This window comes from Sinocyclocheilus grahami, unplaced genomic scaffold (genome assembly GCF_001515645.1).
Source record: "Sinocyclocheilus grahami isolate Dianchi unplaced genomic scaffold, SAMN03320097.WGS_v1.1 scaffold7.1, whole genome shotgun sequence".
Lineage (NCBI taxonomy): Eukaryota > Metazoa > Chordata > Actinopteri > Cypriniformes > Cyprinidae > Sinocyclocheilus > Sinocyclocheilus grahami.
The window spans coordinates 2228491-2253517 of record NW_015505186.1 but is presented as its reverse complement, the minus strand read 5'-3'; the positions used below and the strand labels follow the sequence as shown (position 1 = coordinate 2253517).

The window sequence follows — 25027 nt, the reverse complement described above, 5'->3', positions numbered from 1 at the left end:
TTTAGTTTAACTTAACATCACTTGATTGAGTGAAGGACCTGCAGCTGACATTCACATGAATTAATAAAGGCATTCTCAGTGCGTTTTTACCTCAATATGAGGGTGGTCTGTTGGCACAGGCACAAACTGGGGCAAGCTCTTGCTGAACCACATGGTAATATCTCTCTTCATGTTGATGGCAAAAGGCTCAAAACCTTCCTGCAGGCCACAGATTGTGAAGTAACGCAGGCTGCTCACATTCTGCCCAAGGTTGATACGCCCAACCTGAGACAGCCCCAGACTGCACACAGGGATGAAGCCTGCTCAGGAGAACAACGGACATATTATTATATGTCACAGCAACTAATGTCTCAATCTTATTCCTTTTCGTGACCCTCACCTTCTCCGATCTCAATGTCTTTGAAGGCCATCTCAGATCCAGAGTCACTAATAAGCATTTCTCCATTCAGAGTAAACATGATGTTCTGTTCCGTCAGGTCAATCATGCAGCCCACCACGTCACCAGACTGCCACTGCCGGCCAAACGGCTCATTCCCTATGTGCCAACGCTGAGCCTACGGTTAAAAATCAGATATATTATATTATACAGTACTGTTCAGTTTCATTTTTAAAGATATTTATATTTTACTCTACATTAATTTGGTCAAAAGTGATAGTAAACACATTAGGTGCAATTAACACCTGTAGGAGATTCTTAAAACAAAGAGGCCTCTAAGAATGCTAAAAAATTTAACATTTAGGTACCTTGAACCCATTGAAGACATAGGCCAGGTCATCTGATCCCAACTCTCTATCTGCATGGACACTTGGTCTTGCCCACCCAACTCTCATCTCTCCCACTGTTACCGCCTCAAACTCAAAGTACCATTTTCCCTGGGTTACAGCGTAGGATTTCTCTGCCCTGAACACACGGATCTTATCACTCCGACCACTGCCAGCCCCATGGCCAACTAAAATAAATGGTCATAGAGGCTTCAATGAGTAAAAGTTTACAAATACAAAATTCATTGTATGATTTTAAGTTCCCTTTGAAAAGGCTGATTTGGTAAATGACTAGATGGACAGACGTACAGTACTGTTCGGTTTCATTTTTAAAGAGATTTATATTTTACTCTACATTAATTTGGTCAAAAGTGATAGTAAACACATTAGGTGCAATTAACACCTGTAGGAGGTTCTTAAAACAAAGAGGCCTCTAAGAATGCTAAAAAATTTAACATTTAGGTACCTTGAACCCATTGAAGACATAGGCCAGGTCATCTGATCCCAACTCTCTATCTGCATGGACACTTGCTAGCGTGAGGAACTGTGGGAGGGTTAGAGGGAGCAGAGGTGGCGGGCTTGAGAACGGCGCGGCCGGCGATTTCGACGAAGGAGCGTCCGGAAGGACATGTGACGACTCCGGGCTGGACTCTGCTTCTGTGGACAGGTGTCTTTTATACTGATAATGAGTTCAAACAGATGCCATTAATACAGGTAACGAGTGGAGGACAGAGGAGCCTCTTAAAGAAGTTGTTACAGGTCTGTGAGAGCCAGAAATCTTGCTTGTTTGTAGGTGACCAAATACTTATTTTACCGAGGAATTTACCAATTAATTCTTTAAAAATCCTACAATGTGATTTTCTGGATTTTTTTTCTCATTTTGTCTCTCATAGTTGAGGTATACCTATGATGAAAATTACAGGCCTCTCTCATCTTTTTAAGTGGGAGAACTTGCACAATTGGTGGCTGACTAAATACTTTTTTGCCCCACTGTATGTGGGGGCGTGTTAGAACGAGCCGTTTTAGGTAGGCGCGGCTGACTCTTAACTTTTATAAAAGAATATCTCTTTGGATTTGAGACTTCAGTCTTTGCAACTTTACAGATCTTCTTTAAGCACCAAGAGCTTGTTACACTCCAAAGAGAAAGGAAAAATTGAAATCGCATCATATGACCCCTTTAAAAACGAAAAATGATAAGCCATGCTCTGGATGCATTTCCTTATTTTTGTCATTTATTTATATATTTTGTTGATCCTGAAAAAAAGTGTGCAGCCCTACCTGAATAATGCTGTAAGTCCAGCCTTGACGAACACGGTCTCGAGCCCAGACGTTGTGTCCATTTTCAGCCAGTCTTTCCACAAGTGTGTTCTGATTCGGTGTCAGTTTCACATGGTTGAGGTCCAGAGGAGCAGGTTTGTATCCATTACTTTGCATATACCTAAGAATTAAACAGAAACTAATTTAAGTTTAGACATTTTTTACATGTTTAGTACTGATCAAACGTTTGAGTTCGGTAAGTATCTTAAGCTCACAAAGGCAGATTTTTTTTCAATCAAAAAATATAGTGAAACATTATTACAATTAAAAATAACTTTTAAATTCTAAAATGTAATTTATTCCTGCGATACCAAAGCTGAATTTTCAGTATTCATTGCTCCAGTCTTCAGTGTCACATGATCTTTCAGAAATCATTCTAATATGCTGATATGGTGCTCAAAAACATTTCTAATTATCAATGTTGAAAACAGCCGTACTGTTTAATATTTTTGCGGAAACCAAGATTTTTTTCAGGATTCTTTGATGAATAATAAAGAAAATAATTTAACTAAAACTGATTTTTTCTTAAAACAATGTAATAGTCTTTCCTTTCATTTTGATAAAATTTTAATGCATCCTTGCTGTAGTATTAATTTAAGTATTCATTTCTTTCTAATAAGACTTCATTAATCATATTCGTGATTAGTGGTTATCAGAATATTCTATAATACTGACGTTTTAGGAAGTTTGATTTTCTTCAAGTTCTCCTCTGCTTTTTCGTCACCCATGCCAACGTGACATCCTAAAGCCAGAAGAGTCCTATAGAGACAATACAGAGAAACTGATTTATTAACCAGACAAAAACAAACATGTCAAATCTCAGTATTTCACTCACTTCAGTGTCTCTCCGGACATTGCCAAGTTGTAGTTCTTCTCAGGCTCTGGGAGGCTCTGGAAATCCACTAAACAAGGATGCAGCTTCTTGTTGTCATCACGAAACTGAAAGAGTGTGGACAGCAGACTGACAGTATTGAGTACTTGACTTCATACAGAGAAAAATCAACAAAAAGACACATTATTTATATATTAAATATGTTTATTGTGCACATAGTATTTTAATTATATCCTTTAATGATATATTTATCTTATGTAGTCATAGACTGACCGGTCCATAGGTCCAGCCCTGCTCAATTCGAGTGACGGCCCACAGCTCATGGCTGTTCTCAGCCAGTTTCTCTCTAATCCGCTCTAGATGAGGAGGAAGCACAATCTGCAGAAATAATTTAGATAGCAAAATCAGTAGAGGTCACTTTATTAAAATATTCCTTTAGCTACATTTTATGAAATCCTACCTGCACAGTGTCCACCGGACATGGAGTGAAGGCAGTGTGGGAAAGAGACTGGGTCGGTCCCAAAAGGTTCCGGACCCCATCAAAGTCATGCTTGTACTCTTTAATGGGCTCAATACGCAGTCTATCTTTGGGCAGAACTGCCTCATAGCATGGGGCATAACCAGGAGGAGGAAGGAATTTAAAGTCTCCATGCCGTCCACCAAGAAGAAACCGAACTCTGTGACGGCAAAAAATTGGAACGCATTTTTGAATTTGTCCTTTTAGGTCAGGTTCAATTCTGCTCTCGGAGGTCCACTTTCCTGCAGAGTTTAGCACCATCTCACCTGCCTGGAAGTTTCTAGTGATCCTAAAGACCCTGATTAGCTGGTTCAATTGTGTTTAATAAGGGCTAGAGCTAAACTCTTCTGGATAGCGGCCCTCCAGGAACAGAACTGGAGATTTAAGTTTAACATTAATGAGTTGAAATTAAAAGCTTGGCTCTTACTTGATCCCAGCCGAGAAGCTGACCGCAGGGAAAAAGAGACCATCCAGGTTGAAGTTCTCGAACATGCCTTGAACGGGATGTCCATTGATCCGGAAGGAGATGCTGGGAACGCTCAGATCCAAACAGCAGCTCACCACATCTCCAGCCGCGAGAATGTGTGGATTTGACGAGGACACCTGACGTAGTACGCGACCTGACAAGAGCATAATGTTATAGATGACCGCAGTATCAGTGTGCTGGAACAGATGAAGGAAGACAATCCTCACCTGTCCACAGATGTAGCCCATCAAAGCCATATGAGTAAAGATCATCTCCAACTCCATTGCTTCCCCATCCCTCTCCTCCTCCAGGGTAAGGGCTGTAACCCTCGGTCAAAGCCCAGCCAACACGAAGGTGACATGCCTGAGCAGTCAAGAATGACTCCACATGGTCTACAATTAACTCGTAGTACCACTTCTTATATTGTGTAGAGCCTTCACATGTGCCCAGAAAAATGTTGGGTCTCATACTGCAAAACATCAAACATGAGCTCCAGATGCCAAACAAACTAATCTACATATCTCTTTTATGATGTATTATTTGGTTTGTAGTCAGACCTGGTGACATAATTGATGATGTTGGTCTGCAGGAGGAGATCACGCCCCGGAAGCAGATTCTCAGTGATCAGATTCTGATTGGACCTCACGGCAACACCATTACACACGCATAAAGAGCAGAGGACATCTAGAACCTACAATGAAAAGTCACAACAGAACAGATACGACTGAAGGTGCAGTCCAGAAAAGTTTCAAATCTTGATGAGGAAAAGATATCAACCTTGTGATTGCGTCCATGTTTGTCCAAAAGTGCAATGATAGATTTGATGTGGTTCTCCTGGATGATGTTAAGCACCTCAGGGCTTTCAATAAGGATACAATACAGCACCTCCAGAATGCCTGGCAGTTAAAATATGCACATTTACACTACCGTTTAAAAGCCATTTTTAAGAAAAAAATATTTTCAATCAGCAAGGACACATTAAATTGATCCAGTGTGACAGTACAGACATTCTATATCAAATAAATGTTGTCGAACTTTCTATTTATCAAAGAATCCTAAAAAAATATATCATGGATTCAAGCTTTTAAATAAATCTCAGCGGCCTCTATTTTTAAATAAATTATGGCTTCCTACCTGAGGATGCCTCTAAACGGTCCAGTTTGCTGACCAACCAATCAAGATTATCACAGAACAAAGCACAGTTTGCCCTGTTTCCTCTGATCAGAGATGCTATAATAAAATGTAAAATATAAAATGTGTAAGGGCTTTACATTTTTCCAAAAACACTGAAAACAGTGTGGCTAAGCATGCATTACATATTACAAACATTACTAAACACGGCCATACCCAACAGCTCATAAAATAAGTTGACTATCTCTTTCCAGTACTCAGCTGCTTCTTCCCCGGCAAATTCTGAGAAGTGGGCTGAAGTGTTGTAGACATTCAGCCGATCAACACAGTCCAATACGAGACTGATCATGCCCTATGCAACAAAGCAGACCTTGGTTACTATGTGCGTATGTTTTTGTAAATGTTATATGCAGTGAATGCAAAGACAATATATGATTTAGTATAACTGAAATTATTTGCAGTTGTAAACAGTATATATTTGCCAGCATGTCTAACCTCCTCTTGGAATAGATTCTGTCGGTTCCTTAAGGAGCGCAGTTTGGTCTGCTTCTCCTCATGTTCCAGCTCCTCCTCTGGAGGGCGGAAATAGAAGATGAGATCTTGCAGGGACAGAACCACGGCATCTAGAGGCAGAGATGGGGACGATGGGCCTGGAGATTTACTCTTCCCTCTCAGAGAGTCCAGACCCCTGTGAGACAACACAAATTAACAAATAAATATTATTTATCTTTACCCTAATATTTACCCTTGATAAAAAGCTATTTTTTTATTAAATCAGTGTTAATGGCGCTAAGCTCATCTATCTGGCCTCCAAGTCTGGCTAAGCTGGTCTGTTTTGATGGTTTTTGGGTAGTTTTTTTCTTTCATCCTAGAAGACCAGCCTAAACCACTATAAGCTGGTTTAAGATAGGATTTTTCTTACTTAATGAACTGAGTGAAGAGTCCTGTTGTGCTATAGATCATTCTAGCAGCCTGGGATTCTGCTGTTTGAGAACGCGCCACAGTCAGAGCATCATCCATGTGACCCTCCTGATGAAGTATAGCCTAAGAAAAAGAAACACGCATATTAGCACTGGTGAAATCTCTGAATTGTGCCGTTTTAGGCCTGACCAGAGTGAATTTACATTGCTGTTCAAATGTCTGGAGTCAGTAAGATTTATTTTTTGGACGAAGTCTCTTATGATCACCAAGAATGCATTTATTTGATACAGTAAAACAGTAATAATGTGATTAATATTTGTACCTTCCTTTTCAGTGGCCCCAGCCGAGCAGATTTGGCATCCACCGAGGCATATGTAAGCCATAGGCTGGTAGAGACATGCTGCACAAAGCACATGGACTCTCCATACTTGATCTCTGGGATCCCCATTCCCTCCACATCACGTTTCTGAGCCACCTCCGTCTTCTCCTACTCAGTCACATGATGTTTGACGTCAAAGATTGTTAGAAAACATTTTCAAAAGGGCAACCTCCCAGAGAGTAAGGTATGAAGCTGAGAGCAGTATACAAACCTTTGAAGCACGAAAGCAGAAAGCAGAGTTCTTTGTATTCGCTTTTTCCGCATCCACAAGCAGGAGTCCTTTCTCTTCATCCAGACACAGATACCTGCCTGTGGTGATGTGACGCACTCTGAAGGACTGACCCCACTTCATGTGGCTACCACTCCACCTGTGTACAGGTTGAACATCAGCTCAAAGAAAGAAAAAAATAAATAAAAGAAAAAATAAAAACATTTTCTTCTTGTTAAGGCTCTTGATGTATACAAATAGCACCAACCCAATGCGAAGAGGCTCCAGCCTCCACAGAGATCTGGCGTGGCTGCACACGGCTCCACCTTCATAGTGTGCATTTCTGAAAAATCATGCAAAACAAGAAAAGATTGACTGTGGTGCGTGTTTACACTACAAAAAAAATGACATTAAATTGTTTACATTACATTAGCATATGGCTTTATATCTCACCGTCTATGGTCATCGCCCTGGTCAGCGGCAGGAATTGTTAAACATTCATCCATGTGCCCGTGGAAAAGACGCAGAACATGCCCTCCAGTCAGATACCCTGAACAAAGGAAACATCACAAAATAATGCATTACATTAGTTGTAAAGACAAAAAAAATTGGTGATCTCCACAATGCATATCAATATTAGTTGCTAACCCTCTGCCAGCTCACAACCAGAACAGACTGGGTTCATGTTCCAAAGAGTTTGCATAAAAGAAGCATCCACCATGAGGTCTCCGCTGGCATAGGAAAGGTGCTGTTGATGGGACAAATTTTTCAGGTAAAAAGTGTAGGCTCCATCCAAAAGAGACTGTGCTTACTACATACAGTAGAGACGAGCATTACCAGATATCTTTCAGAGGACACGCTAACCAGGATGAGATCGTCTCCCACCCTGACCTTCTCACCCTCTGACCTCTGCTTGGATGCAGGGTGAATGGTCCACCAACATGCCTCACCTGGATGAAGATATGGACATCTTTTAGTCAGAGTTCCCTTCTGTATATTTACAAGTATATTTGTGATAATGATCCACTAGAAATCAGACACCTGTCGACTCCTCACGCAAGCCCACGTCAAAGGCCAGCTTGTCTGTGAGTGACCTTGATGTCGTCAAACAGCTGAGGTACTGCATCGTGCAAAAAGATGTCAATCAATAAAAATGGAAAGGTTGAATGACTCTTTCACTGTAGCAAAGTTTCTCAAAATACTCATCTAGTGGTGTTTATGTGTATTGAGATTTGACCCACCATGCCAGAGTGAGTGTGTCTGAGCAGGATGGCGTGGCCATACAACAATGTGCGGTGGCCTCCTCCTTGTGAAGACTTGGAAGAAGGTGGGAAAACATGACTATACACAATTCAAGAGTTGCATAAACATCTATATGCCTCTCTGTCGTTACATTTCAAACTCCAACAAGACCAGTTTTTTGACACACTAATAAACAAAAGATTAATACAATATTAAGGCAAGTAAAGACAAGGACACTTTGACAGTGTTTAGCATCACAATGACAAGGCAGCTATAATAGAAACACAGTAATAAGAATAAGCAAAATTCAAAGAACATTTCGAGGCACAAAGAGAAACCTACCCATTTATCCAAATCGACTGCCTAAAACAGGCAAAAGAGAAGAAAAGAGAAGGAGGACAAGATGATAGTCATCCTGAGCTCAGAAAAACAATGTGAAAACATTTTCAGGTTATAAATATGTGCACTTTTATGGAGAACCCTCATGCTGTTTCAAACTTAAATTAACTCTTTTTTTAGGTGACTAAGATCTGATGTATGTGCGCTGAACCAACCTCATTAAGCTCAGTTGTGTTAGCCAGCATCTCCTGAAGGGCCCGCACAGATAAGGACTGCTCCAGAATAAAGCAGCATATAGCCAGATCAGGAGGAACATTCTAGAATGGCAAAAAAGGAGTGTACAGGAAACTGGGAATCCAAAACCAAAACAATATTTCATAAATTCAGAATGAAATAAATGAAACGCAAACCTGGGCATTGGATGTAGTTTCCAGAAAACACAGGCGATTCCCAAAACCCTCACAGGACAGACAGAGTTTGATCTGCTCCTTCAGGATAGTAGCAGTGCACTGTAGAACCACCTGGTCATCCTACAAAGAAAATGGATGTCAGAACATAATTCTTAGGATTATATATCAAGTTTTAAATAAGCCTAAATATTTTAGAATATTTAAAAGGCAAAAAAGCTACTTTCAACTTTGTGTTCAAGACAATATTGTTTTTTGATGTATTGTGTGATATTAAGACTACTGGCAATAAATATCTCAGTTTCTTTGCTTATTTGGAATCCAATCTGATGTCTGGTAAGATATTAACACTCCCTGAAATACTGCTTTAGACAAGTCATCACTGTTTTCTTTGTAACAGCATGTTCATAGCACACATTGCTGCTAAATAACATGGCATTTGTAGCCTTGATCAGTGCAGCATGCATCTAATCCTGAATGTGGCTCAGGTTACAGCTAAAACACTTGAGGAGGCTTAGATTTTTGCCTTTATATATTTAAGCTCTATGAGAAAGTCAAATTGTTCTTAATAGAACGCCTATGGTGGTGCTACTAATTTTTATGTGCAGCACCCACCCTCTGTAACTCTATTCCCATATAAGGTGACCTCAAAAGTCTTGATTTGATAGACAGCCTCATAATTGCTCCACTGATTCAGTTCAAATTATGTGATGTGTTGTACAAATGTCATGTTTATGTAATTTCTATTGTCAGCATTTTATAATAAAGATGTAATGCAAGCATGCCTTTATAAAGAAATTGGGGCAGGTCATGTCCTTGACAGACTAGTCTATGTGACGGTGTATTATGTATGTAAGTGTGTCATCTGCTGAGATATTCCAGGGCTGGAATGTAAGCCAGTGGGGCGTGTAAAACCCTGTCCACACTGACACATGCTGCTAGCAACCTGAGACCCAGCACTTGACAATATAGTCATTGTGAGATCACAAAAATCAAGTGAATAAGAGTTGATCTCATTTACATCATCCAATTAAAATGTAACATATTTAAAGCTGTTGTTGGAAATATATTACTGTTCAAAAATGTGGGGTCAGGTTTTTTTCAATAATTATTAATACTTTAATTCAGCAAGGTTGCATTAAATTGTTAAAAATGACAGTAAAGACTTTTACAGTTACAAAAGATCTCCATTTCAAATAAATAATATTCCTTTGAACTTTCAATTCAAAGATGTCTGAAAAAAATAAATAAAGCCATTTTTTTTCTTCAACATCTTAAGTAGCAAATTAGCATATTAGAATAATTTCTGAAGATTCATGTGACACTGACGACTGGATTCATTTTAAAATAGTTATTTTAAAATGTAGTAATTTTACATTATTTTTGTTTTACATTTATTTATTTCGGTTTTTTAATTTATGGGAATGTGTACATTTTTAGATATTATAAGTTACTGCAGAAATGCATAATTTCTTTGAGCTTACACATTTTTAAAATCAACATTTAGATTTTTGCAGTTGCCATAGACCTGCTGTGTGACAAATTAAATTTTAAAAGTATTCAATGTAGTCAATTAACATGAGGTCACAAAAATCTACATGCATAAAGATAAAGAAAAAAAATTATAATTTTTTTATTTTTTAGTAATGTTAGCATGTCACTTTTTGAAACATTAGCTGTGCTATCTAACTACAGCAACACAAACATTAAATTCTTTTTCAATCAGCCTTCTCCCCTACTTGTCTCTCCCAGCCTCCTCATTCTCTGTCCCTCTATTTCAGGCTATAGCACCTGCTACATACAATTTTCCCCGAGCACGACATAACTCCAACAGTGCTGACTGGAAACTGAGCCATGAACAAATGACTGTTCATCAATGACAGTCAAAACTAAAGATCATTAGCACAGTCTAACAGAGACAACATCTGTCTGACTCCCGTTGAACAATCACTCCAGAATAAAACTTTAAAGAATTTAAAGAAGAATGATCCAAAATGTTCTGAATCCTGAAATACATACTACCAGTCAAAACTTTGGACACACCTGCACAGTTTAGAATAATAGTAAAATCATCCAACACAAATAAAGTATGGCAATTATATTTCGTTTTCATATTTTAGTTTGCCTAGATTACAGTTCCGCTCACTCCAAACATCCTGAGATGCATTACGAGATGCATTCCAAGATGTTTTGTAGACAGGAGTTCACAAGCTGAACACTTTTGAACTGTTTTTCTTTCACTATCAAGTCCAACTTGTTTCAAATACGATAAAACAACAGACTTTATCACAAAAATCACATACAAGTCATATTTGTCTACAAACTTAATTTCAAGGATTTCAGAAGACTTTCAGATCATGAGAAACAAATAAAAACGGTCTCCAAACTTTTGACTGGTAGTGTAGTTTCTTCTACAGTTAAACGGTGTTCTTGAAATGTTCCGGTTAATCAAACAAAGCACTAAATATGAGCCGAAAAGCTCTAGAGGCGGTCATAAAAGTAGGAGGACATGTAACAGACATTTTAAATAGACTGAAACAAACAGGTGTTGGTTTAGGACGAGCCCAGAAAGCTGCTAATCCCATCTCTGTATATAGACTCAAGAGTTCATAGACAGCAGCATCACAAACAACAGCAGAACAGCACTAGTTATCTCGATCTTCTGCATTGGGATGAACTCCATACTGTGTTCAAATCTTTCAGTGCATCCATGACAGGATAGTTTTAGCTATGGCAAGAATGACTAAGTGCTCATGTTGACATAACCCCAACACAACCAGGTCAGGCACGTACAACACTAAGGTCAAGGATGGGCTCCTCTCTCCACAGAAGCGTGAGAATATAGAGTGCAGTGCAACCGTATATTATAGCAGTAATGGACCTCATTCTTACATGCTAAATTCATATATACACCCTGCGTATTTAATCTATAGTCTAGATTTATATTTTAGTCTTGGCAGTATGTTGCCTTCATGCTTCTGTGTACAGTGCCAAGTGTAAAGTCCTGTTTCAAACGGTGACAATCCAACCTCTGCACTGCACCATGTATAAATAGACAACAATGACAGCAAATCCACACACACAGGGTTACTGTTGTTGCCACTGGACACAGCGAAAAATCTGAGAGATTTTCTTCTCCGATGCACCTTTTCTTCTTGTGCTGGAGGCCTGAAAACCCCAAAATAGATAAGCCTGACTGCTGCTCTTTGTACATTAGAATTCATGCCCAAATGGTTTGGTAATTTTAGTATAGTGTAGAGTGCAGTCACAATACCTAAGTGATTTCTGCTGTTCTCTTATGTGGTTTCTCTTTTTGGAAGTGGTGGGAATGGGATCTTCTTTTCTACACTTTTCTTCCAGGGGACTATGACTGCTTACACATTCTAGCAGATTTTTGCAAAGCAACTTTGTTGTGTTAATATTCTGCAACAATCACGAGATGAGCTGTTAAAATCCACACATAAATAGACTGACCTTCTGGCTGGGTGATGGTTGTCAGTGTGTCCTCTCTTAGGTCATGCAGAGACCGCCTGAACAATAATAAACACACAATACATTATCTGCAAGTAGTCTATGGAGTCTTCTTACAACCAGACACCACTGATATCAGGTAAGTCACAAATGACCTTTTCCTTGCAGATCCTTCAAGTTCAGGAAGTGATTCCTCAGTGGCTTTGCGTTTGACTGTAACTGGTGATTGAGGGGTGGGGCTTTTTGAGAGAGGAGTCACTGCAGAGATCAAAAGTATTTTTGATAAAGAGATACTAAATTATATGAAGGCACTTGCTATACAAAAACATAGTGGCTCACCTGGTGTGACATCTAAGACTATCGGTGGTCCAGTGGGAGTACGACATGGCTTCAGTTTGGAAAAAGCATCTACAAATATTTCTGAAACAATATTTTGATATATATATATATAGCCTGAGCACGAGGCAACATTTTGACATTGTTAAATGCAGAAAACACTTGTGCTGCTTAATATTCTGTGTTATACTTTTTTCAGGATTCTTTGATGAATAGAATTTTTATAATTATATAAATTAGAAAATATAAGAATAGGATTCAAATCAAGGATGACAACATGTATTTATCATCAAAATCTCACCACCAACACTTCGCCTCCTTTGTCTTCTCAGACTTCTGTAAACACTGAGTCCTGTCCTCTTACTAAACATAGCGCCACCTGCAGGAGAGGGCGTCTCAGTTCTCACTGTTGCTTTTGATGCCTCCAGCACACACGATGGAACAACACCTGATATACAAAGTTCATGCACAAGTTCAGTTTACACAAAATAAAATGATGCTAAACCAGCAAATGGCCAGAAAACCAATTATTTATACAAATCTCATACATCTTTACCAATACGATCTGCATGAAGAATAAGTGATTTGATCACTGATGTCTTAGCCTGAGCACGAGGCAACATTTTGACATTGTTAAATGCAGAAAACACTTGTGCTGCTTAATATTCTGTGTTATACTTTTTTCAGGATTCTTTGATGAATAGAATTTTTATAATTATATAAATTAGAAAATATAAGAATAGGATTCAAATCAAGGATGACAACATGTATTTATCATCAAAATCTCACCACCAACACTTCGCCTCCTTTGTCTTCTCAGACTTCTGTAAACACTGAGTCCTGTCCTCTTACTAAACATAGCGCCACCTGCAGGAGAGGGCGTCTCAGTTCTCACTGTTGCTTTTGATGCCTCCAGCACACACGATGGAACAACACCTGATATACAAAGTTCATGCACAAGTTCAGTTTACACAAAATAAAATGATGCTAAACCAGCAAATGGCCAGAAAACCAATTATTTATACAAATCTCATACATCTTTACCAATACGATCTGCATGAAGAATAAGTGATTTGATCACTGATGTCTGCTGGTCTAAATGTTTCTCTGTGTCCAGAGTGAGTTTGCAAGGTGGTGCTGGAGACTGAAGCAGGTTAGGAGCAATAACAACTGCCAGACTGGTAGCACCCATTCTATTTTCACTGCATCTGATCAAAGACATGAACATGAGAAAAAAAATAATAATAAATCATTACTGACCTCCAAGAATGAGCTTGTGCATTGTCTGCATGTCTATGTAAAGCATCTGTTGGATGCTCTCAATTACCAAAAATAATACATTTGAATAAAGCATAAAGATTACAGAAAAAATAACAGAATATTCCTTTAACGTGCACAAATCCAAGTAGTATAAAAGACTTAAAAAACAAGCTGCATATTTTCAAACTCTAATCAAATGTAAAACCTCTCTGCAACTTGATGCAGAAAGGTGCAGAGGTATCTGAGTGCACGAGCGTGGGATGAAGGAAACAGAGCTGTTATGAGCAGTGTTGTTCTGTTTCTTGCTCCCTCCTGGTCATGTGTCATCTCAAGTCCCTGGGCCTGAATCAGAGGGATCTGGAGGTTCGTAGGGATGAGAGGAGACGGCAGCTCACGTAGGAATTGCTTGATGAGAGAGGCGACATCAGAGGGCTGCAGGAGGGATGCATGCGAGGGAAGGAAGACAGGCTTTCCCTGCTCCAGATCTGCCTATGAAATAGAAGCACTTGGCGTTACAACTGCTTTCCATTTTAAAATGGAATTTATTTCTGTGATAGCAAAACAATTTTTTAGCAGCCATTACTTCAGTCTTCAGTGTCACATGATCCTTCAGAAATCATTCTAATGCTGCTTTGGTGATCAATTACAATTATTATTGGTGCTCAGTTAATAATGATTCTTATTATTATCAATACTGGAAACAGTTTTTTGCTGCTTAATATTTTAGTGGAAACCGTGATACATTTTTTCAGGATTCTTTGATCAACAGAACAGCATTCAATTGTAATAGAAATGTAACGTTTGTAACATTTTAAATGTCTTTGCTGTCACTTTTGATCAACTTAATGCAACCTTGCTCGGAAAAAAGTGTTAATATCTTTTTCTTTTTAAATCACAATATTACAGTTTTAACTGTATTTTTGTTCAAATAATTATTAGCCTGGGTAAACACAAGAGACTTCTTTTCAAAAACACTTAAAAAAAATCTTAATTATTCCAAACTTTGTCCAGCAGAATAAAACTAGTGTAGCTAAAAAAAAAAAAAGTGCATATGTAAAGGTCAAAATATGTACCTGAATGAAAAGGTGGTCATCCTTTAAAACAATAAATCACTGTAAATATATATTTAACATGCAAAACTACATAGCGGTATGAAAAAGTCTTACTAATGACATTTCGACATGACATATTTGAAGGAATTTACCCTTAGACCCCTTATACGACTCAGGGAACCAGTCTTCCTGAAAAGACCCTCTGTATCCAGATGTTGTGACAGATACCCACAGGCCTCCACCAGGAACCTGAAAACCAGCACATCAGACGCATACAAAACACAGGTTTCTGTCAACCACTGTCATGATTCACACGTGAAACTCATCTTTATTAAACTCAATTTTAATAAGATATTACACATACTGAGGTACTGTACCGCCCATGTCAGACAGCTCCTGTTGAGGGAGCAAGCGCAGCTCACGTCAGCATTCAATTGTAATAGAAATGTAACGTTTGTAACATTTTAAATGTCTTTGCTGTCACTTTTGATCAACTTAATGCAACCTTGCTCGGAAAAAAGTGTTAATATCTTTTTCTTTTTAAATCACAATATTACGGTTTTAACTGTATTTTTGTTCAAATAATTATTAGCCTGGGTAAACACAAGAGACTTCTTTTCAAAAACACTTAAAAAAAAATCTTAATTATTCCAAACTTTGTCCAGCAGAATAAAACTAGTGTAGCTAAAAAAAAAAAAAGTGCATATGTAAAGGTCAAAATATGTACCTGAATGAAAAGGTGGTCATCCTTTAAAACAATAAATCACTGTAAATATATATTTAACATGCAAAACTACATAGCGGTATGAAAAAGTCTTACTAATGACATTTCGACATGACATATTTGAAGGAATTTACCCTTAGACCCCTTATACGACTCAGGGAACCAGTCTTCCTGAAAAGACCCTCTGTATCCAGATGTTGTGACAGATACCCACAGGCCTCCACCAGGAACCTGAAAACCAGCACATCAGACGCATACAAAACACAGGTTTCTGTCAACCACTGTCATGATTCACACGTGAAACTCATCTTTATTAAACTCAATTTTAATAAGATATTACACATACTGAGGTACTGTACCGCCCATGTCAGACAGCTCCTGTTGAGGGAGCAAGCGCAGCTCACGTCCAAAAGCAAAGCGTTGTGACGCGCCCTCCTGAGAGACGGATTCAACGTATGACAATGCTATACATTTAAGCAACAAATAAAGGCATGGAGTTTCATACGTTTTTTTTTTCTTTACCTGAATAAAAGTTTGTTCACCGTTTGAATCTCCATTTAGAAAGTTCTTCCAGTTTTTCACGCGGATACCGACAGCTTTGAGCGCGTGAATGATCGCCACCACGCGCAAACGCTCCTCTGTTAAACCAGCCATTATTCGACGGTCTGTACACCAAAAAACCTTTCCGTCTAAATTCGGAATGTTTTGTGTAATTAGCTGTTAATTTACTGACACAGTAAAGTCATGGAAACGGAAAATGTGGCTAATTAGTACGGTGGTGGATGCGGAGACGATGTTTTCGTACGAACCGCCTGTACTGATTGGTGGCAGGACGCTCCGCACGTATGCAAATGAGCAAACCTTATGCAAATAAGCCAACGTGAGACAAGAATTTAGAAACGTGTTTCTTCAGCTTTGACAAATGTTTTGTACAGAATACAAAACAAAAATCAGCCTGTTTTGATTTATCTAATTTGGTGGCACTATAATTTTCTTTTTATGCCAGTAAAATGGAGGGAAATTTGAGATAATGTGACCTAACCCATTGACATTTTTAAAAGCATGAACAATAAACTGGATAATTATACATTTAATAATCTGCATATTTCAAAAGTAATATTTTTTTGTTTTTAAATTTCTTCTAAGGCGGCTTATGCTGCTGTAATTGGAAAATGTGAAATAACATTAAAAACAAAACTGGATATTTATAAATGTTTCATGTTTTTAAAATGTTAGCTGGTTACGGTTGCAAAATATTTTTGGGGGAAAAATCCTTTCAAACCTTTCATGCATGCAGCACCCCATATTCAAATGATACAACTAAGGGGTAGATTTGCAGCAATCATATACACTTTTTTTATGAATAAATCATACAAATGTAATATCCATTTCAAATGTCACTTAAATAATTCTAAACCACTAATCATTTGAATATTAAATTAAAAAACCCACGCTAACAGCAGGATTACTCAGAGCCATTTCTGTTTATGTAAAATTAATTCACATTGATTTATGAGTCACTCAAATTGCACCTAATTATCAACAACAACAAAATACAAGTCAACAAAAGGATCTCATAGCAAAATAGCAATATTTCAAATGGAGTCAACTGAAATGCAAAGAAGATTAGAGTTGGTAAACAGATTGTTTTATTGATGGGTGGATCTGACCATTTTAATTGTGCAAAGACTGACAGTGTCTTTGAACACGAAAATACATTTTAGGAAACCTTGTTGACATACAATGACTCAGCTTTATAAATAAATGACATTTCACAAGGTAGTGTGCCACAAGCACAGATCACTTCATGTTTGCAACAAAATCTTCTCCATTCTTGATGGAGCCCTTCAGTTCATCCATGGCTTCAGCTACCAGCTTCTCCTCAAACACAGAGAGCTTGCCAAGACCAAGGTTCTTTTCAATGCCGTTTTTCTGAGAAAAGAAAGAGAAAATAAAAAAATAACAAAAAAAAAAGTTCATTAAAACAAACAAACAAAACCTAGTCTACTTGACCAGTTTATGGTTGTTACTTTGACATTGTATGATCTGAAAATTAGGTGAAGTAACATCTAAAGAGGATCTAGCTAGATTTACCCCGAGGAGGAGAGGTGTAGAGAAGTATTTGCATTCGGTCTCCTCAGATCTCACAAATGCACATTCAACAACGCCCTCTTTTCCATTCATGGCATCGAGAAGGGAGAATGTGAACCTGGCTCCAGCATAGGCCATTGACAGAGTGGCTGAGCCTATGAAAAGAGACATATTCAGTTTACACATATGAATTCATATTCCAGATCTTCTCAATGGTATTTTACTTGACTAAAGTGAGCATCCGCACAATTAAAATGCTGGCAACGAAGGAACCAAACTTCAGAGTTCTTAATCAAAAAACAAACAAGCACTCAAATATCATATAAAACTTCAGTTCTCACCTGCACCGGCTTTAGCTTTCACAACCTCAGTTCCTGCTTCCTGGATCCTGCCTGTTAGAGCAGACAGCTGATCTGCAGGGAACTCAACCTTGGGAGTACACTGAAAACAACACAAAATAAAATAATAAATAATAAGATAAAAATCTGTCCAAAAGCAATCACAGCCAATCAGTTATTTGATGTTCATGGTACTGGATTTTGGACCAATTAGGTTTCACATTGGGCAGGGTTATGCAGTGCAATGTGCAAGAAAAACAACCAACCAACAAAATATCCTGCCACAGCTTGTCTTGCTAGTTATTGTGACATAATATTGTTCATATACTTATTGAATAAATTATAAATAAGGTAGTAATACAGGTTTTCATTACCCGTGAAATGAGAGGAATAATGGTCTTTCCTGCATGACCTCCAACAACGGGCACATTGACTCTGGCGGGATCAAGGCCCTGGAAATATTGCAGCAATGGTGACAATGGGCTGACTGTGCAAATATATTTTCTGGTGATGACATTAAATAAATCTGCACTTAAAAATCAATTCTTCTATCAATCTTGAATTTATAGAACTCACTTTGAGCTCAGCAACAAAAGTGTTTGCTCTGACAATATCCAGTGTTGTGACCCCAAAGACTCTGTTGGGGTTGTAGACACCATGTTTCTTCATCACCTCTGATGTGATTGGGATGGTGGAGTTCACCTGAAATTCACAGTATCAAAGTTCAATACTAGGGATGTTCATTTTAACCGGTTAACTGTTAACCGACCATAAGAATTTTGACCGATTAATACAATCAGTTAAACGGTTCAATTAACAGTATTTAGAAAAGAACAAGAATTAAAAACATAAGCTATAGCAATATAAACGACAAGCCAAAACGAATTCATTTAGGCTAAAACGAAACTGAAACCAACGTTGGGTCTCTCATTCCACACAAAATCAAATGTTTCCATATTCGCGATGTATTTGAATGCCAAATTATTATTTATTATGTACTTCACTCGCGTTCCAATATCCACGTAAAACAAAATGTTTTGCATAACATCACGGCGGTACTGTGATAACATTTAACGGCTTAACAGATTTTACTACATATTTAAACTGAGCATTGTTTTTTTTCATGTTTGACTGACTGTATTTTATTATGATAATGAACAGGCTGCATTGTCAAGGTAGCAAAGCTTAACTGCATGCGCATGCGGCGCCGTCGCAATCACTTGAATTTTTTCCTTCTAACAGTGGAAGAAACTACTCCTTTTAGTCAAAGATAATCGGAATTGTAAAAGGTTTGCCTTTACTTGTGTACATTCACAACAAAAACAAATCTTTGTGCTTTTGTAAAATAAGCCTAAAGAAAAATAGGATGCGGCTTTCTGCCGTCTGTTTCCTTTCGCGCCGCACAAAAATGAACCGAAACTCTGCATACTAGGCTACTTGTTGCACAGTTTTGCTTTAATTTTCTTAATTTATTATTTAAGTAAAAATATATTTCTCATATAGACCTATTTATTAGTTTTATATATATATATAAATTCTAATTTAAAATAATCTTGTCGGTTAACGGTTAATAATCGGTTAACGAGCGTCGGTTGTCGGTTAGGGAAAATAACCAAAATGAACATCCCTATTCAATACGGAATCTATTTTTCTATAGGAACATTTATCAATTATCTTAATGGATAATAGATCATTATCTTACAGACATGTATAGTGCTATAAACCCTTATGACCTCTGAGCAGGTTTAAAGTAATATCTCAGCAATGCAAGGCTCCTGATACCTTATAATATTACTTACTGGGTTTGAAATGATGCAGATCATGGCCTGAGGACAGTGACGGGCGCAAGCATCAGCTAATGTGGCCACAATGGTGGCATTGGTGTTAAACAGATCATCACGGGTCATACCTAGAAAAAGGATGAAAAAGCACTCTCTTGAGAAAATCTGCTGGGTTTCTATACATTTTTGATTTATAATTGAGCCCATTTACATCTCCAAGCCCTTGTATGAATTTTACACATATTGCACATATGCACAAATAAAATGGGCTACAAATGCCATTCCATGCGGACTTTAATGTACTTAAAAATAAAGCAGAGGTAAAATATACTCACCAGGCTTCCTTGGGACACCAGCAGGGATGACAACAACTTCACAACCTTTCAGAGCAGCACCGAGCTGATCTGCTCCCATGTATCCTGCAATGAAAGACAGTGAACGCTATAGCAGACATATTCAAAGTCACAATGACATGAAAGTATCTTTTCCTCTGCATTGTGAATTACATCTGAATGAGAGGGATTTTTGGGAGGAAAAAAAAGGTGGGAGATTTGTTCTATCAGTTGTTGATTGGATGGAGGCAGATCTGAATGCGAGTTTGATTGTAAGAAACTGGCAAGGTTTAAGTGAACTAAACGACTGAATTCTGGCATACATGACCAGAGAGAAGTTAAAATTTTACTTACAAACTACAGGCTTCAAATTATTACATGGATGAATCTTTCACAAGAAGATCAAAAAGATGCATTTAGAAAATAGATAGGGTGAATTTTCATTGTATGCCAACTTTAAAGTAGCAAATATGATTTCTCTGCAACTAATAAAAACTCAAATGACTAACCCGAACCTAAGGGGTTTGAGGTTCTGAAACCATCTCTGTACCTGTGACAGTGGCTCTGGTCTCAATGTGACTGAGGTCAGCAGCCACTCCAGGAGTGTGAGCAATATCGTAGAGCGAAAGCTCGCTCACTAAAGGGCTGTTCTTCAGCAGGAGGGACAGGGGCTGCCCGATGCCACCTGAGGCACCCAAGACAGCTACTTTCGCATTGTGCTGCAAGGAGAAAAAATTGCAATGTGTCACAATATATGTTGATCCACCTTACTCTTATCATTAAAGTGCCCTTAGAATCCACACACCAATAAATGTACTGCTTTATATTGTTGTGTGCATTAAATACATTAAAGAGGGATCATTAATCATAAGCTGATTAAAAAGTGATTAAATCAAAATATAGAACAACTACTGAATGCAAATTTTTTAAATTGTGTGTGTCTCTAAGCGTTTACACATGTAGTTCACACAAAAAAGCCAGTGGGAATTTTTACTACCACAGGGTTTAAACCAAGTGATTAAGGATTCTGTAAATGGTTTAGACAGTGCAAAGGAAGTCTGTATGGCATATGAATGTGTTTAGAGCACTCAAACAAACTAATTAGTTTTACACAAATGGCAGTTGAAATGCACGCATGGCATTATGTAAAAAAAAAAAAAAAAGTCAGACTTTTATAAAAAATAATCTTTTAAATGCCACAGACTCACAAATATTATCATACTCATGAGAAGGACCCCATACTAATATTTAAAAGGCAGCTCTATATTTTAATGTATAAAGATTCAATGTATACAGTGAAAATTTTATATTATTAATGTATAAAATATTACTTGCAAAATATCTAGTTTGTTACATTAATTTGTTAAAATTCTACTCACTATAGTACTGTACTCTTAAGACTTATTGTTTCTTCGTATAAAGCAACTATTTTACTATTTATTCACTAACTAAACGTTTTACATGTGTTTATTTAGTTCAATCTTATTTAATAATACTTAATTTCACCGTTTTAAATTTTTTGTGGTCCCAAAGCCTCAGTCTGAAAGTCCCTGCTGTATAAAAATAAAAGTATAAGCCTTATAATACATATCAGATGGCACCTGTTACATTCATTTGTTAAAATTCTACTCACTATAGTACTGTACTCTTAAGACTTATTGTTTCTTCGTATAAAGCAACTATTTTACTATTTATTCACTAACTAAACATTTTACATGTGTTTATTTAGTTCAATCTTATTTAATAATACTTAATTTCACCGTTTTACATTTTTTGTGGTCCCAAAGCCTCAGTCTGAAAGTCCCTGCTGTATAAAAATAAAAGTATAAGCCTTATAATACATATCAGATGGCACAAATGACAGCATCTCTGTAGCACTTTTGCTTTTTCCCATGGCCTTGCTGTTCACAAAAACAAAAGCTGCATTAAGCCTGATCTCTCATTACAGATCAAGACACTTTGTTGTATTTACTACGCAACAGTGAGCCAAGTAGCTGATTACAGTAATGACCTTTCAAAGGTGGACGTGAGTCAAAGCGATACGTCCTCGAACCAGGATGATCCTACACAGGCAGACTAAACGAGTTGGCAAGGTCGACTGAAAACCTTCGCATGCCAGATAACAGAATTTCAACAGACTCATGGGGAATACTGAATGATCCTTGCAACTTCCATAAACATGTAGACCATATGACTAAGAAACGAGTTATGTTGCAACACCTATACTGTCAATGTGATGGCTAAATGTCAAGCAAGGTAACTTCTAGGTTACGTGGATGCAGGTTTACTTAACTTAGTTTAAATTATACTATTGTAGTATATGGCTCATTAAGAACCACGAATGAGTATAGAGGAAAAAAGTACACTGTATTCATCTCAGTTTGACATTAACGTCATCGCACATTCATACAAATCATGGAGGCTACTGTTAGCGCACTCGCATGTTCACAAATATGAGATTTTACCTGGGAGGAGGTGGACAAGCTCCGGACGAGGGTGGCGGTAGGTCTAGCGATGCGGGAGAACATGCTGGCTCGATTTTCTGTAAGTGCTTGCTGTTTTAAAAGTAATATTTGATATAGAACCCTCCTGACTGTGACTCCAACGTCCTCTAACAAAACCGGGCGAGAAGCCGAGAACGAGCCTCCGGCGCAGCCAAGCTTAGTTGACGCTATGAACTACTGGCCTTCTCTGATTGGTGTAGCAATGTGTGTGCAGTGCTATGATTGAATAGAATTTTTGTCAGTCACATTCAAAGGGGCGGAGTTTATCCCCGCCTACTTTTTCAATGGCTGTTCACATTCTGACGGTCGATTGGTCGGTTTGGGTGAAACGTCATTGAAACTTTTCTCTGAGAGTTCTTTATCCACCTTATCCATTCTTATAAACTAACATAGTATGTTTTGGATTAATGTATGGAACCCTCATTGTTGTCTTTTGTTCTTATTCTGTCTTTAAATGTGTTGTTCTTTTGTTGCATAATAATAAAAAACTCCACCTATAATAAATAATCAGTTAAAAAAGTCGTTGGCTTTCACTGTGGACGAAGCGGAGTCCAGCCCGGGGTCATCACATGTGGTTGATGTGTTTATTTAGTTCAATCTTATTTAATAATACTTAATTTCACCGTTTTAAATTTTTTGTGGTCCCAAAGCCTCAGTCTGAAAGTCCCTGCTGTATAAAAATAAAAGTATAAGCCTTATAATACATATCAGATGGCACAAATGACAGCATCTCTGTAGCACTTTTGCTTTTTCCCATGGCCTTGCTGTTCACAAAAACAAAAGCTGCATTAAGCCTGATCTCTCATTACAGATCAAGACACTTTGTTGTATTTACTACGCAACAGTGAGCCAAGTAGCTGATTACAGTAATGACCTTTCAAAGGTGGACGTGAGTCAAAGCGATACGTCCTCGAACCAGGATGATCCTACACAGGCAGACTAAACGAGTTGGCAAGGTCGACTGAAAACCTTCGCATGCCAGATAACAGAATTTCAACAGACTCATGGGGAATACTGAATGATCCTTGCAACTTCCATAAACATGTAGACCATATGACTAAGAAACGAGTTATGTTGCAACACCTATACTGTCAATGTGATGGCTAAATGTCAAGCAAGGTAACTTCTAGGTTACGTGGATGCAGGTTTACTTAACTTAGTTTAAATTATACTATTGTAGTATATGGCTCATTAAGAACCACGAATGAGTATAGAGGAAAAAAGTACACTGTATTCATCTCAGTTTGACATTAACGTCATCGCACATTCATACAAATCATGGAGGCTACTGTTAGCGCACTCGCATGTTCACAAATATGAGATTTTACCTGGGAGGAGGTGGACAAGCTCCGGACGAGGGTGGCGGTAGGTCTAGCGATGCGGGAGAACATGCTGGCTCGATTTTCTGTAAGTGCTTGCTGTTTTAAAAGTAATATTTGATATAGAACCCTCCTGACTGTGACTCCAACGTCCTCTAACAAAACCGGGCGAGAAGCCGAGAACGAGCCTCCGGCGCAGTTGCCACTGACGATTCAAACACGAGTTATTTGGGCAGTGTAGAATAGCACTTGTTTGTCATTTCTCAGATCACAAATGTAGACATGGTTTTATGTTTCTGCGGCACGATGCAACACAAGGCGTAAAAAGACAGCATAAGTCATTATAATCCGTAATTATGTCCCCACTGGATGCAACAAATGCCTCGTTTATAATGGGTTTTAATGTTTTTGTCTAGTCGCGCCGGGACACGGCATCACAGTATGGTAAGGGGTGTATCATTTCCGTCACACGCTTGAGGTATTCGGCCAATCACAACGCACTGGATAGCTGGTCAATCACAGCACACCTCGCTTTTCAGACCGATGAGCTTTGTAAAAATCAACGCGTTTCAGAAAGGCGGGGCATAGAGGAGAAACAATAATATACAGTATGTGGAAAATAATGTTTTTTTTTTTTTTTACCTTAAACCGCATAAACACATTTCATTACACCAAATAACAAAACAAGCTCTGGCGCTTTAATTTAGGCTTCAAAATTCATGAAAGTTATATTATTTTGTGAAGATTTTATTGATGGAAAAAACTTGTAAGTTTCACGAAATATGGTTGAACACAGAGCTTATTTTTTGCGATAATCCAAAAGCCTATGGGGAACCAGTGTGATGCTAACAGCCGATCGGCCTACAAAGTGACGTCATATATATTTTATTTTTTTAAATGACTCTTAAGTCTTTTGATAAACTTTTTTTTTAAATAGTACAATATTAACTGTTATCAAGACTTCGGTTTTTAGTACTGAATTTGTTTAAGCATCCAGGAGCATGATTTTAAAGTTACCCTGACCTGAACATTACATCTTGGCGATTAAAATAGTTCTCTTCCCGTAATTCTCAAGGCCTTGGACTAAATATTTGTGTACTACAAATATCATGTATAGAGTATTCATACTGTGCAGAGTATGAATATATAATTCACGGGGAAGTCGTGGCCTATTGGTTAGAGTGAATGTACAGCGCTCTCTCCCACCTTCAATACCACGATTGAGGTGCCCTTGAACAAGGCACCAAACCCCCAACTGCTCCCCGGGTGCCGCAGCAAAAAAATGGCTGCCCACTGCA

At 38.1% G+C, this 25027-nt stretch overlaps 3 protein-coding genes across 4 annotated transcripts in view; all 3 read right to left on the bottom strand.

The window, feature by feature from the left end:
- Positions 1-8424, bottom strand: part of LOC107589453 (ryanodine receptor 1-like) — a 48400-nt gene extending 39976 nt beyond the window's left edge. The window contains exons 1-26 of the mRNA XM_016277907.1: positions 8330-8424; positions 8118-8138; positions 7775-7849; positions 7575-7653; positions 7371-7483; positions 7182-7281; positions 6987-7083; positions 6802-6876; positions 6537-6693; positions 6269-6433; positions 5948-6069; positions 5521-5713; positions 5242-5377; positions 5029-5124; positions 4672-4790; positions 4452-4585; positions 4122-4363; positions 3856-4048; positions 3372-3588; positions 3185-3289; positions 2915-3018; positions 2755-2838; positions 2064-2200; positions 745-950; positions 380-554; positions 91-299 (exon numbers count right to left, since the gene is read on the bottom strand). Of these exons, the coding sequence (XP_016133393.1) occupies positions 91-299; positions 380-554; positions 745-950; positions 2064-2200; positions 2755-2838; positions 2915-3018; positions 3185-3289; positions 3372-3588; positions 3856-4048; positions 4122-4363; positions 4452-4585; positions 4672-4790; positions 5029-5124; positions 5242-5377; positions 5521-5713; positions 5948-6069; positions 6269-6433; positions 6537-6693; positions 6802-6876; positions 6987-7083; positions 7182-7281; positions 7371-7483; positions 7575-7653; positions 7775-7849; positions 8118-8138; positions 8330-8359 (3384 nt within the window). The 5' untranslated portion in view covers positions 8360-8424. The remainder of the gene's footprint in view (positions 1-90; positions 300-379; positions 555-744; positions 951-2063; positions 2201-2754; positions 2839-2914; positions 3019-3184; positions 3290-3371; positions 3589-3855; positions 4049-4121; positions 4364-4451; positions 4586-4671; positions 4791-5028; positions 5125-5241; positions 5378-5520; positions 5714-5947; positions 6070-6268; positions 6434-6536; positions 6694-6801; positions 6877-6986; positions 7084-7181; positions 7282-7370; positions 7484-7574; positions 7654-7774; positions 7850-8117; positions 8139-8329) is intronic.
- A 921-nt stretch (positions 8425-9345) lies between these two features.
- Positions 9346-16018, bottom strand: LOC107589445 (rho GTPase-activating protein 11A-like). Its single transcript, XM_016277895.1, has 14 exons — positions 15887-16018; positions 15711-15799; positions 15499-15595; positions 15005-15057; positions 14793-14889; positions 13794-14077; positions 13373-13536; positions 13118-13264; positions 12332-12412; positions 12148-12250; positions 11996-12051; positions 11796-11904; positions 11601-11689; positions 9346-9389 (listed from the first exon to the last, which is right to left on the bottom strand). Exons 1-14 carry the CDS (start codon positions 16016-16018, stop codon positions 9346-9348), a joined length of 1545 nt encoding a protein of 514 aa, XP_016133381.1.
- Positions 16019-16990: 972 nt separating this feature from the next.
- Positions 16991-23922, bottom strand: mdh2 (malate dehydrogenase 2, NAD (mitochondrial)). 2 transcript variants are annotated; one of them, XM_016277202.1, is made up of 9 exons: positions 23739-23922; positions 20457-20625; positions 19910-19993; positions 19593-19702; positions 18370-18495; positions 18168-18245; positions 17797-17896; positions 17459-17610; positions 16991-17296 (listed from the first exon to the last, which is right to left on the bottom strand). In XM_016277202.1, the coding sequence occupies exons 1-9, from the start codon at positions 23799-23801 to the stop codon at positions 17165-17167; spliced, it is 1014 nt and encodes a 337-aa protein (XP_016132688.1). In that variant the 5' UTR covers positions 23802-23922; the 3' UTR covers positions 16991-17164. The 2 variants fall into 2 exon arrangements, with proteins under 2 accessions (XP_016132688.1, XP_016132681.1); XM_016277195.1 differs by lacking the exon at positions 23739-23922 and adding an exon at positions 22372-22586.
- Positions 23923-25027: the final 1105 nt, after the last annotated feature.

Coding starts and splice junctions, on each gene's coding strand:
- mdh2 (XM_016277202.1), bottom strand. CDS start 23,801: ATGTTCTCCCGCATCGCTAGACCTACCGCCACCCTCGTCCGGAGCTTG. Junction 19,703..19,909: donor TGGTGTCCCAAGGAAGCCTG/GTGAGTATATTT, acceptor TCCTTTTTCTAG/GTATGACCCGTGATGATCTG. Junction 17,297..17,458: donor CTACACCTCTCCTCCTCGGG/GTAAATCTAGCT, acceptor TTCTTTTCTCAG/AAAAACGGCATTGAAAAGAA.
- LOC107589445 (XM_016277895.1), bottom strand. CDS start 16,018: ATGGCTGGTTTAACAGAGGAGCGTTTGCGCGTGGTGGCGATCATTCAC. Junction 15,800..15,886: donor GTGAACAAACTTTTATTCAG/GTAAAGAAAAAA, acceptor TCCGTCTCTCAG/GAGGGCGCGTCACAACGCTT. Junction 12,413..13,117: donor AAGGAGGCGAAGTGTTGGTG/GTGAGATTTTGA, acceptor ATATTGTTTCAG/AAATATTTGTAGATGCTTTT.